Source organism: Porites lutea, chromosome 6, assembly GCF_958299795.1.
Source record: "Porites lutea chromosome 6, jaPorLute2.1, whole genome shotgun sequence".
Lineage (NCBI taxonomy): Eukaryota > Metazoa > Cnidaria > Anthozoa > Scleractinia > Poritidae > Porites > Porites lutea.
This window is the reverse complement of record NC_133206.1, coordinates 26,132,821-26,146,144: the sequence shown is the minus strand read 5'-3', so window position 1 is coordinate 26,146,144 and position 13,324 is coordinate 26,132,821. Positions and strand designations below refer to the sequence as shown.

The following is a 13,324-nucleotide window of genomic DNA, read 5'->3' as shown; positions in this document are numbered from 1 at the left end:
GGTCATTTATTACATACACCCAATGCAAAAATGGCTGCCAGATGAATATTCTTTTGTTTAAATCAAAATTAGCCTCGCTTGGGGTAAGTTATTCTTTTGAATTTTGTACTGAAGAACGAGGCTAGTTAGGCTTATTTAAATTCAGACAAAAGAATATCAATCTGGCAGCCATTTTTGCATTGGGTGTATTTGAGGCCTCAACACGGGGTTGTCCAATTATCCATAGTCTCTCTAACGGAGCAATGTTGGAGAGACTGGTGAATGCCACATTATGATGCTACAGCTAATGCAAATACAATACACGAATAGGTCTATTTGTTTTCCAGGCCTAATCTACTGTGATCGAACATGATTCCTTTTTTTCGGTGTACAAATAACTTGATGTAAAATTTGTTTCACTCTTGGACGGTCAAATTCTGATTTTTCTCTAAAATCACTCAGTCTTTGCCTCAAAAGTCAAATAAATGTGCCCTGATTTGTGGATTACAAGTTTATTGTTTGATTTAAATTATGAATTTATTAACGGGAGCTTCGCATTTAGCCCTGGCTAAATCTATATATTAGATTTTACATGAGCCAATCAGGGTTAGAAGAGACCGGGCAAGCCGAGGCAAAGCGTTCGTTTCTATTGAAATGTACAGTTATTAACTTATAAACGGCTATCCACTTATTAACTGTGGATATGGAAAAACGCGATTTTACCTGGTTATTGATTAGGCACTAAATTAACATTTTAAAAGAAATGACTAACCACTTACGCCGTTTACCTATACCAAATTAGTATGCAGAAGACACACGGAAGGCAATTAATTAATATGCAAGGAGGGACCTATGAATGTTGCAACACAGCAGACTTGTAATATCGGCCTTCTTTTAGTTTCATCGTCATCCCAGAAGATCTATTCTGAGCGGTAAGCTGGCTCCAACCTCGCAGGCAAAAAATAACAAACGTGCTCATCTCACTCTCGGGAGATTATACAGTGAATATTTTGGAATGTGCTAAAAGAGAAAATCTAGACCTCGGTGGTTTTACGAATACTATTCAAAAGATATTGTAAAATGGATTACGATGGTAATAGGGCTTCTATGGAAAATCAACTCTGAGGCATTTATGTTCTCTTGCTCTTACGAATGAATACACTTGAACATGATAATGTCTTTGAGAAGATTACAAACACAGGTGCCACAAAACAATTTATGACGCGAATGTGATGTTTGTCTTATTTCCTGGCACCATAACCATTTTGCTCTTGAACTGTGACGGTTATTGCTACTTCTTGGACTAATTCTCGAACGCAAACTGAACGGCCATTTAGACGGTGATTAGCAAGCAGGTAGGAACAAATACAAATATACCCGATGCTACAATTTCAAGTCACGTTTGGAAGAGGTGGCCGGTATCCTAAAAATCCTCAAACGCGCAAATATATTTTGAGTTAACAGCTTTAAGAAGCAGATCTCTTTGGTAAAGTTAGTGGAATTAACGTCACGCAAAAAGCAAGTAGGTTAGGAAGTTACATTCGATGAAGTTCCGCTCACCTTGCAATAATAACATCATTGCAGTCTTGAAAGAATTTCACAACAGTAAGTAGAATGGGCTCAAGAGATTGACAGTAAGCACACCACGGAGCATAATACAGCAACAAAACATCCTGTTAGGAAAACAAATTAAATTCCAGGCTACACTTAAATCTTACAGCGACATTTGCTGTTAAAATCTATCACACAAATATGTGGGCAAAGGTTCCCTTTGTGAAGGAAAAACAAGTTGTTACCAGGTTTTTCAAGCGGGTAAGACTGTTTACCCTAGCGGTAAAGACAACGTTAAAAGGTAAAAAAAGAAATTGGAAGAACATAATAAGGGTGGCACTGACTGAAGTCTTTATTATCCATTTACTGGCATGGCATCAGTTTCAGAGGGAAGAGAATCTGCGACGTATTTCGCCACAGGCCTTGAAAAAACACTTTTGAGTTTAACATCCTTTAACAAAACTGACGTCCGAGCAAGCTGTTAATGAGCAACTTAAAACGTGTAACCAAAAACGTAAATAAGGCTTCATTCCCCTTTTCATTTCATATGAATGGGGAAATTACGATTACAAGAACTGGGATATACATGAATCAAAATCAACTTTACGTACTTTTGTGTCATCTAGCACTATATCTCTAAAATTTGACGTCACAACCTCTTTAACACAAGCTTTGCCACTCCGCAGTGGTGCACACTCTGGGGAGCTTCCACCACCAGATATGAGGCGTCTTGCCAGATTGCCATTCATATAGGCCATAACGAAATCAACTGGAATTCGAAAAGGAATGTCTGTTAGTCCATAAACGATTTATCAGTGAACCCCACGAGAGAAGTTTTCGTATTTTAAAAGCAAAGCGTAAACGCTCAGCGGTACTGAATTTGTTGGCACCGTTACTTGACATGTTTCCAAGTGCCAAGGAGTATCACACATGGCAATATCCTCCACACATTGAAATGGATGGCTGTGTTCGTTCTAAGGTACTGAGATTTATTATCATCATTATTGTTGACATTGCTGTCGTTTAAAAAGAAATAAAGCGTAAAATATCTTTGCTCAGGATACATCATACTCACTAATTGAGGAGTTACTGATTCTTACATCCTCGTCCAAGACAAAATGGGCATCATTCTAAAAAACATGATTAAGTGAGGATGTCGCAACAAGAACAACCAAAATAAGAACAAGGAAACTGTTCAAATGCAAATAACAATGATCAAATAATTACTAACCAAAAAATAATAATAATAAAATCAATAAGATAAAGATAAAAATAAAGTTAACCTACAATACTATCAAAAAGGTTCTGGTATGCGGTCTTTCTCTCATGGTTTTGTACAATAAGAGATGATTTTGCAACTAACAGATAATTCACACACATAAACACCGCCATACCAAGCTTTCTCCTGAGGTCCCCCCTCCGCCCCCAGAATAAAGTTGACGTCCATAATCTGTGCAAGGAAGTAGCGTGGTTGAGCGGTTAGAGCGCTGGACTTGTAATCTGGAGCCCCTGAGCTCAAGTCCCGCCCTGACCGCTCGCTGGATGTGTTTCCAGGTCCCGAGTTCAAATCCTTGGCGACGCCTGTAAAATATCCAACTGGTTCGCTTTCTACGAGTTGGGATTCTTAAGTTTGTTATGTTTTATTTTGAATTATTTGTTTCATTATTCCTGCAAAGCCCCATAAGGGAGACAATAATTAAGTATTTAACAGGAAATGCAATTTTTTATGTATGAAAGATAAGTGTCCCAAACGCATTGACTAGGTTTGTAGGTAAAAATGATACAAACGTAAAGGGCCTATCAGCAAGCTTTGGATGACAAAGTAAAAGTTTATCATTCATTATAACGGAGATGGAGGCTTCAGAGAAAAAAAGGGATGATGGAGCTAAATTATGAAGAATGTTTAAAGTAGATTCTTGATTAACCAATAAGCACGGAAGGTCTTGCACAAGCATTCTGCACCCGTTGTAGTTGCTCAATGAGCAGTTAAAAAAAGTTGTTGTTGCAGTAGTCCGGTCAACCTGAAGGAAGATATAAAGGGCGGTCTCAGTGGATTTTAAACCTGTGTTCCACGAAAAATTGAAGGGTGCTCATCCAGGGTGCCCAGCATATGACTATTATGAAGGAAAATTTCCAAGTCACCTAAGAGCAAAAGTAAGGCGCCAGAGGCATGCCAGATGCTGCTAGAAAATAGTCCTAATTAATCGTGTCCCCATTTGGTCTTCTCGTTTAAAGCTGAATTTGGATTTCTAAACTGCATGAACAAAGCAGAGATAGGCACACTAAAACAGGCTCTTGCTACAACAAGCTTACATTCTAACCATCAATTTCAAAGTAAGGGCGGCTCTTTCAGGTAGATTGATGCCTTTTCTTGAAACTGATATAACAATGGCGACAAATGTACTCAGAAACTGTCTTTGACGAAATACACATTCTCAATAGCAAAGTTTACGTCCAAGGTCGTATTTTTCCTGGATGCTTTTGACCAACAATCGCTCGAAGTATTTTCCAATCTCTTAAAACGAAGAAAGGACAGGACTTTTGGGTATTAGACTTGAGAGTCCTTTTCAGTTCACTAAATCCGGCGTAATATACGAAGTGCTACTACCATCACTTGTTCTTAGCTAATTCTCTCCATGTGTTTTTTATGCTGCTGTTTGTCCGATAAGTGTTCTGATTTGCTTGCTTTTTATCCAAACTTATACAGTATTTCAACATGATTTCGCCGCTCATTTATTCTCACGCAGACAATGTAAAACAAAACAACAAAAACCAAGAAACAATACCAAGGAGATTTTTCCCTGAACAGAAAACAAAGAAGTCTTTTGTTTTACGTCATCTGTCCCCAGTACACAAAGTTTTGACCGGAATTTGGAAGCCATTATCTGGACAAATTGTCAGTTCATCAATTCACTTGGTCAGGGAACGTGTACATAAATGTACATTTGACCGTCAGTCTAGGAATTTCCAAAACTATGCCTCTGGCAACCATGTCTCAACAAGCGCATGCATGTTGAGAATTGAGAAACTGATCACCTTCAACATGACTTGTATATGGACACTTCATACAAATTCACTCTTGCATGGGTATTTGTTTCTCATGCACGTATACGAAGAACCATGAACACTTTCATAAATGATTTGATACGTTTACAGGGATTCAGTTCTAATGAAAGTACCGCATATTCAATAATGAGTCAAGATCACTTTCATAATTCTCCTCAACTACATCCTTGATGACATTACTACATGAAATTTCTATTTTAGTGATTATGTTTGCACCTTACTGTTACAAACAATTAGCTGTCAAGTGTGATTATGTACTATAACAAGTGCAAACACTCTCATCGCTTTAGTTTAGTTCACAGCAGCATTATCTCCTACCATTTCATCCACTCACTACCACTGAAAGACTTCACAAGCAATTATCATTAAAATTATTGTTAAAGATAGAATGGGTTAGCTTTTATTAAACAAATGCAACTGCATATTCGCCTGCAGTTATTCACTATCACAGCTATTTCCTATTGACTATGCTAAGACATGAAGGAGGGTCAAATGGGGTACCCTTCCACAACACCAACGCCAACAGCAACACCAACCCATTTAAATCCCAGAAAATCCTTTTTATGGCCAGAGCACTGGGTTCACATTTACTCCAAAAAAAAGGAGATTAACTACATCTCACTTCCAATATTACAGCCAGTGTCGAAATTCGCCCTCCCTAGCTACACAATTTACTTTAATTCTCTCCCACCGTTCCATCCCTGACATTTTATGGGCCTTCTTCCCGAACCTCGCGAGGTTCGGTGATGCCTGTATTTCTTATAGTCTTATCAATTTGAGCTTCCTCGCCAGAAAAAAATCTTTCTTATTCCTTTACTTGTGTAATTTACGTCCCCTTTAACTTTCAACTATTATTGACTTTTTTTTTCTGGCAAATAAATAAATAAACTGAAACTGAAACTTAGCACGTGACTTCATCCACTGAATAGCAAATAAGTTCAAAAGGTTGGCCGATACAGAGCAATAGATTGTTTACACTCACGTGCCCAACATCTATGGATGCAACCGATTACCGGAGCAACAGGAAGCGTCTACATATCATACCCCAAAAGTTCCGCGTGAAATTTTTATAGTATACATGAATATTCGAAAACTGGCCTCTAAAATCCAGTGAGATCAAAAACATTTTTTTGAATGGTTTTAAATCAATCACGTCTCCCAAGTAAGACTACCTTTAAATCAGCAATCACCAAGGCTGTCCTGCCATCCTGATCGTATGACCTGCGGACACCTAGATTCTCTGCGACTCTCCAATATTCAGTAGAATCCACGATGAAAAATCTGACTGATCTGTTGCTGTAACACCCTGCTCCTGTAAAATTTGTGACACGCTTTGAAGTTTGAGATAAGTCTGGGATGACTTTTTTAGTTGTGAGTTCTCTGCCTTTTCGTGTATTCAACGATTTTTGTAAAGCACTTGCCGTGTATGACATGTAAGAACTAAGACCAAACAAATCAGCTAAGTTACTTTCCCTTTGCTTCAGTAATTGTTTATTGATGTCTTGGAATTCCTTGTCGGAGGGATATCGCTGGTCTGACTCCTCTGACCTCCACGTACAACAAATGCTCGTTAAGACCAATGAAAAGTATCCAGTAGGTCTTAATGAACTGCAGCAATTTTTGAGGGAGAGCAATGGCATCATCTTATAACTGTTGAGAAAGGTAACTAATGGATGCCCCATGTTCAGGTGACATTTTAAAAGCTGACAACTAAAGCACAAATCGCAGGTATTTGGCCGGCTTCCTGTGTTTAATTGCTTTGGAACTAGTAATGTCTTGCAAATGCTATTGTTTAGTACCAAACCGTTTTGTGAAATTAATACGTCTCTTTGCTGGTTTATAGAATAAAGTAGTGTAAATTGGGAGGCGATTCCCTTGACGTTGATTTGCTCTAATACTTCCGATGAATTTCCCTCTTCTTTGCCCTCTGCAGTCGGAACAGCATTTACTCCTTTTGACGTTGCATTATGTGGACATCTATAATAATGAGACGCTGCGTAAATATACTGAAATGAAAACAAAACCAAACAAAAAAAATATGAGTAAGCAAAAGGGGAATTACCAAACATATAACGTGAATTCTAAGTAAGAACTACGCTTACGATTAATGGATGGAGAGCAGAGTCCTTTTAAAGGGCTGCGTCATGGCTAACTAGTTCCTTTTGTTTAAATATTGCCAATTACACGTCTTTACTCTCAACGCAACTTAGCATAAGCAAAGAAATTAATTGAAATGACAAAATCACTGCTTTATGTCAAGCAAATTTCCCCCTAAGCATTACGTAAAAAGTTGAAGACAAAAAAAAATGAACTTTGAAAAAGTGTTAGGCCAACAAGTTTTCAAAAACCTTAAATGTAATCTTCTTTAAGTTTGTCCAACCGTGCCTACTTCGGTATTAGCTGTGTCATTTATACCTTCATTTCCTGTTTTGAGCTGTTATTTTTGTTTTTCACTGGTGGCGGTTTCCACTATTTGAATCTTCATAGATTTCGTGGCACAGCTCCTTTAAGTCGGTCGCTTTATTCAGTGCAAAAGGAAGAGCTCCCTCACCCCACTTCATCACAGCCCACTAGCTCAAAATATTTCCACTAAAACTCCTTTTCGTGTCATAGGTAACAATAAGCGAGACGATCTGAAGCTGTCTGCGTCGGATGAATTCAGGTGATCCTAAACACACTTAGCAAAACTTAGCATGAAACTGCATTTCCAGACCTTATAATTTTCTTTAGATATTAGCCAATTATGTTTATTTTCTGTCTGTATGACCCCCAAAACTTCTTTTCAAAAGATTTCCAAAACGCTCTCATAGAATCATAATTGAGGCAACTAAGGGAGGTACAAGCTCCCTTGAGCGATTTCTAAAAAAAACTTCTGGTACCGAGAAATCCAGGGCCAGTAAAAAAGGTCTGGCGTCATTTTTTTTGCCATGGCAACTCAATGTCAATAAAACATGGATCATGACAAATTTTCATCTTAGCATGGTACAGCTACGCTAACCTTTTTCCGATACCTTTTTTAATGCCGATGTAGTAAACGCTCAAAGAGTGGGGAGGTATATTCCCTAAAAAATCCAGTAGAGCCAAAATTACAATACGCTAGTGAACTTTGGTCCTCTTACACGTGTAAAGACAAACGTTTGCCAGAAAATGTTCCGCGCAGAGCTTCGAAGTTTTTTGAATTTTCCGAAAGACATGTCTTACAAGGATCGGTTACTCAAACTTAACCCTTTGACTCTTGTCCGTGGGTCTTCGGTCTGAATCAGCTATTCGACAAGTGAGAGCCCAATTACTGCGGGATATCTCGAGATCACTTCGAGTTCTTTGATTTATTCTTTAATTTCGTGGAAGAAAGAATTATTATTTTGGCTTGCCCAGGGTTTGAACCGGCTTGTGACCCGTCAGATTAGACGAGACCGTAAGTTGAGGGATTAACCGACTGCGCCACTGCTACCCAAGTAATTTGAGAGGTGAAAAATAGCTATAACTTATGCACTAGGTACGGGATAAGATTGGCCACGCAAGTTGGTGACTTTTCGGCTTGTTTCGGGTAGTTGACGTAGTGACACCGCAATCTGTTCGAAATATCTCGAGATCACTTCGAGAATTTACTTTTTTTTAATTTGGGCGAACGGCAAGTTAATATTTTGCCACGGGTATATTTGCAGAACGCCGAATAGTCGGCGTGCGAGGATTCGTTTTTAGGTGTTAGTATCCGGAAAATATCCTTTCTTATTATTCTTCCGCATTCACAATTAATCTCACAACCATGACGCAGAAGTGTACGCTCCCATAGCGTCTTGTTTTATTATAGCTTGATAGCTACTTGGAACAAGCTACCCGTAGACATCAAAAGTACGAGTCAGTGCTTTCTAGTTTTCAGAAAAGCATTTTAGATATTTACACTCGCAATACTCTATCTTATGTCCTCCCAGCCAGTGGAGTATAGGATGTTACTTATGTGTCTTTTAATGGGGAGAGTGGCCAAGGGCGGTTAAGGTTGGGGGGAGGGATTCTGTTATTTGTGGCATTCCATTTGGTTCTTGGGGAAAGCTACCAACCGGAACATTGTCCTGTCTCCTGCTCCAGTGGCAACATTTATTTATTTTAGTTTATTTTACTGTCCTTTGTTTTCTTCGTCTAGCGTATTTTATAGTTTTATGTTCACATTAACTGATAACATGCAAAAATTCAATGAAGTAAAGTATAACCACCTTTATTTTAGGGATCGCAGAAATGCCATGTTTGTTTGACACGATTTTGCTGCACGAATGATGCCAAGGAAATGTCAAAGCTGAGACGCAGACCGGTCACCAATCATGTTCTTGATCTTTTTTTAACTCAGGGACTGCTACATTGGTTTACGTTGGACAAGAAAATTTAGTGCATTATACATGGCAAAATTGTCTCCACAGAGAAAGTTAATAACCAACACTGAACAAGACGCTATCGGAGTGTACACTTAAACGTCGCTGTACCACTCGTATGTGAGGATTTTTTTGTGTCAGGCACATGAGTGCCACAATATAGGTATTGTTAAGGGCTGGTTGAAATGGGTGAAAAAAAGAGACGTAGAGCCACAGTGCACGTTGCTTAGCATGTAAATAGCTCGAATTTTTCCTGTGCGTGTTTGTGAGTCCCGTACTCATTCATTCCTTCTTCATTCAATGGTCGGGTGGATTTAATTGCAACATACCCGTATAGGTGTCGCATTTACCCGCAAGACTTTTTTTATGACAGCTATATGTGTAAGTTGCAAATGAATCCATCTGTCATTTAAAGCCGTTCGTCGACCCCCAGTCCACCCTCGTGTGATTTTTTATCGACGAAAGGTCAGCAAAAGGTACGTTTTTGGTGCTTTATCTATTATTCCATAATAAGTGTGCAGCTTTTAACCCCAAGCTTTCATAGAATGAATGATTCCAAGTGTAACGCATGAGTGCGTTGCATGACGGTAAATGACAGACAAATGACAGACACTTGACTAACCTGCATTCTCGTAAATTATAATAACTTACGACATTTCTAAACAAATTAGACAGCGCGCGCGTAAGGTAAGATCTTTGCTCGTTGACAATAAGAGATAGTGTATGATATTATAGCTAATTTTCACACGACAAACCACTTTAGGTTGTCATGGCGCAATCGGCTAATCTGTCAAGTTAGCATCTAATCTCACGGGTCGAGGGTGAGTCGACTTGGACCCCGGGAAAGCAAAAACAAATTATTATTTATTCCTCCAGTAAATTAGAATATTTATTGTAGCTGAAAGAAATGGAAGTGATCTCGAGATATCTCGGTGGAGCGCGAAGTAAAGGACTCGCGACGCTCAGGAATGTTTAAAAGTTGCTTCCGAATTTCCTGCAGTTGCGTTCAAATGTTTCGAAGTGAGAACGGATTTAGTTCGAGATATCTAGAGGTCACTTTAATGATGGTGAAGCTAGTGAATTGTCTACTTGGGATCCTTCGGAAATCGTAAGTAATCTTTTATTTTCACTTGTTTAGAATACGCTAAGTAGAAGTGCAGGGAATACGCTATGTAGAACGGCAAGGCGTAAATAGTTTGTTCTCGATCGATTCCGCTTTTCACTGATCAAAAGCTGACCTATCTAAAAGTAAATTCGTTTCTGTGGATAACTGCACCCGTATTCAAATTTGTTCTATTCTTCTGTTGAAGATCAAAACAGATCATTTGCACTGTGTTAATCAGTTGTACAGTTTATAAAAACATCACTTCATCCTAGTACCACTTTCTTGATAGTTTAGCTTTACACTAAGACTAGGTAATGTTAACTAATTGGAGGCTATTCAATCTGGGGATGGTGAACCTACAGCCAAAAACCCTCGCAAGGAACATCGGTGCGACACCTGTGTCAAGACCTTCTCTAGTCCCAATCATCTAAAAACTCATGTACGACAGCGGAAATTTGGAAATCGCGGAAAAAGCAACCCCTACTGGGAAGAAACCGTACGAGTGCAACCGCGGTGATAAGAAGTTTTCAGACAAATCTGCTATCAATCATCTTAATGCACACAAGAAATGTATCACAGAGCGCACGTTCACTTGTAATACGTGTGGAAAATCGTTTCAGAACCGCGCCTGTTTTAAGGCTCATGTCCGCACCTCGCATCAACAACAACAAACAAAAAACCATGAACGCAGCGCTACGACCTCTAATGACACTCTAGCTGCGAAAAGAGCCAGGAAGTCTGCTGATCCTGGTACTCGACCAGCTGCCTCTCAAGCATCCGCTGCAACTGCAGGTTCCAGTTGGGAAGCGGATCCAGTTCACATTGTGACCAACCTTGTCTCAAGCTCTGACGAAGATATGTCTCAGACGCAGGGGCAACACTGGTCGCAAATCCCCACCCGTTTCAGTCGCCAGAACAGACTGCAAGATTGGTATAATTTTCGCCTCTCAACCATCAACCCAACCAACCTCCGCGAACAACTGAGCCGGATCTTCGCCGATCAGCCTACCGTGTTTCAAGTCAACCTTTCTTTTGGTTTTATTCCGTGAAACACAGAAACTGGCGATATGCAGTACCATCACCCCTCTGCCAACAACAATTTGGTGTTGGAACAACCGTTTTTGATCTCCAGTCACAAAGATTTAGAGCACTTGTATCGATTTCTTAGAGTGAGTTGGACAACAGAGACCAAATACAAAATAGGTAATGACCTGGTTTAAAAATGTTACTTGGTTTGTGTGGAAGATCAGGGATCATCTAATTGGCCAAGAGGCATTTTTTCCCACATACATAATCATCGAAACCGTAGTACTGGCAAGCCTTGTGAAGACAATCTCTGTTTCTTTCGCTGTCTGGCTGTGCATAATGGCTGCCATACTAAGAACCTAAAGAGAGACACAGTACAACAACCAGCAGTGAAGTGGACGAAATGGAAAAATTAAACGAAGTGAACATACAAGTATACAGCCTCGCACCTACTCAGAGTCACGGGGACGACAACGAAGAAAATATACCCGAGATTGCCGCCACACTCCTCTGTCGCACACACCACCAGTACACCAGCTCGCTCTACTTGAACCTCTACAAGAACCATTTATCGTGTATCAAGGATCTCGCCCGGTACTCTAAATCCTTTTATTGTTCTCGTTGTGGTAAATACTGGAAACGTGCGTCAAATTTAAGACAAGACGTGAAGGGGCAAGACCTGTGACGGCAAAGTGCAGCTCAAGTATTCAGGGCGGCGTACCATGTCCCAATGACTGTGTTTGAAGAACTAGAGGAGGAGTGTATTATCGTCCCGGGAACGAGCACGCCATTTTCCCTACAGAGCCACATTTGATTTTGAGCGCTACTTCGATAAAGAAAAAGTGCAAGAACTGAAAACACAGACAAATTAACCTGGGAATCTAGCCATGTTGAGATTAGTGTTTATGTCTGTAGTAACGTGCCTGGCTACCAAGCGCCTAAATGTTTTGTGACTGATGGCCATCCAAAAGGATTAACTACAGAATTTATTCAGTACTTAATTTCTATCAGCACAAAAAGTTCATCTCTGCTGCGTCAACAACACACAGAAGTATTTGAAGCTCTTAAAACCGCAAGAACTCTGAGTAACAGTGAATCTCACCAATTGGCGCAAATTCTCGTAGGTATTCAAGAAGGTCAGCAAACTGAAAGTGAAGAAGGAGAATTCGAAGATGATACTAGAGACAATGATTTAATGGCGAGTGATAATGAAGACGATGAAGAGGAGATTGAATCGTAGAACGAGACGGCGCGGTTCTCGACGATGAAAGAGAAGAACAGGAAGATGTCTCCTTTTATAGAAGATTCCATGTAGAACTTGACAGAGACACAAGACAACAGCGACAAGAACTGGCAATGTATGAAGACATGTTGTTTGGACAAGAACAAACCAGTGACCACAAAGTCCTTATTCAATAAGAAGAAAAACTGAACGCATATATACAAGAACTGCCCGTCCTCGAGTTCAATTCCTGGAAGTACAATCTGAATGCTACCTAAGAATTCATGTTCCCTTACATGATAGAACATCATCATATCGAGTTTACTGTCAACAGAAACAACAATCACATGTGCCTGAAGACAGACTTCCTGAAGCTCTTCTAGATCTCTACCTGTCTCACTCCCGGGTGCATCTATGATCAGTTCCTTTAAGCGTACGAGTGCGAACAGACCAAAGGATTTTTCCTTACCAGTGGTTAGACGAACTGCATAGTAAGAAGAAACGTCCTTAACCCCTCACGCTGCCTTCTACTCTACTCTCAAGAACCAAAACATCGCTGACGAAGAAAACGAGTATTGTTAAGAAGTATGGAAATGAAATGTCCACCTTTAAAGATTTCTTGGTAAGTATGGAAATGAAATGCCCACCTTTAAAGATTTCTTGGTCTGATACAATGATCTGGATGCAGTACCTTTCTTAGAAGTAGTAGAAAAAATGAGTCAGTTTTGGCAAGCAAGAAGATTGACATGTTTAAAGATGGTATTTCTGTTCCTGGCCTCACCTTAAAGCATTTATTTGTGTACCTATCGCCGCAAACGTACTTCAGTCTCTTTGATCAAGCTAATAGTGACTTGTATCACCTCATTAAAGATAACAACACTGGAGGCCCTTCTATCATTTTCCACCGTTACCATCAACAACAAACATTTCACACTGAGACGAAAACAGTCTACCAGTTTCACGGCTGTTTCTGGCACGGTCATGATTGTGCTCTAGAGCGAGGAAAACAGA

General features: G+C 39.7%; 1 protein-coding gene across 2 annotated transcripts in view; it reads right to left on the bottom strand.

Annotated features, from left to right (window-relative positions):
• The window catches only part of LOC140941495 (thioredoxin domain-containing protein 11-like), a 58,326-nt gene that overhangs the window by 21,245 nt on the left and 23,757 nt on the right, over positions 1-13,324 (bottom strand). For both annotated transcript variants that reach the window (XM_073390497.1, XM_073390498.1), the window contains exons 9-12: positions 5,769-6,602; positions 2,606-2,660; positions 2,142-2,299; positions 1,540-1,652 (exon numbers count right to left, since the gene is read on the bottom strand). In XM_073390497.1, the coding sequence (XP_073246598.1) occupies positions 1,540-1,652; positions 2,142-2,299; positions 2,606-2,660; positions 5,769-6,602 (1,160 nt within the window). The remainder of the gene's footprint in view (positions 1-1,539; positions 1,653-2,141; positions 2,300-2,605; positions 2,661-5,768; positions 6,603-13,324) is intronic.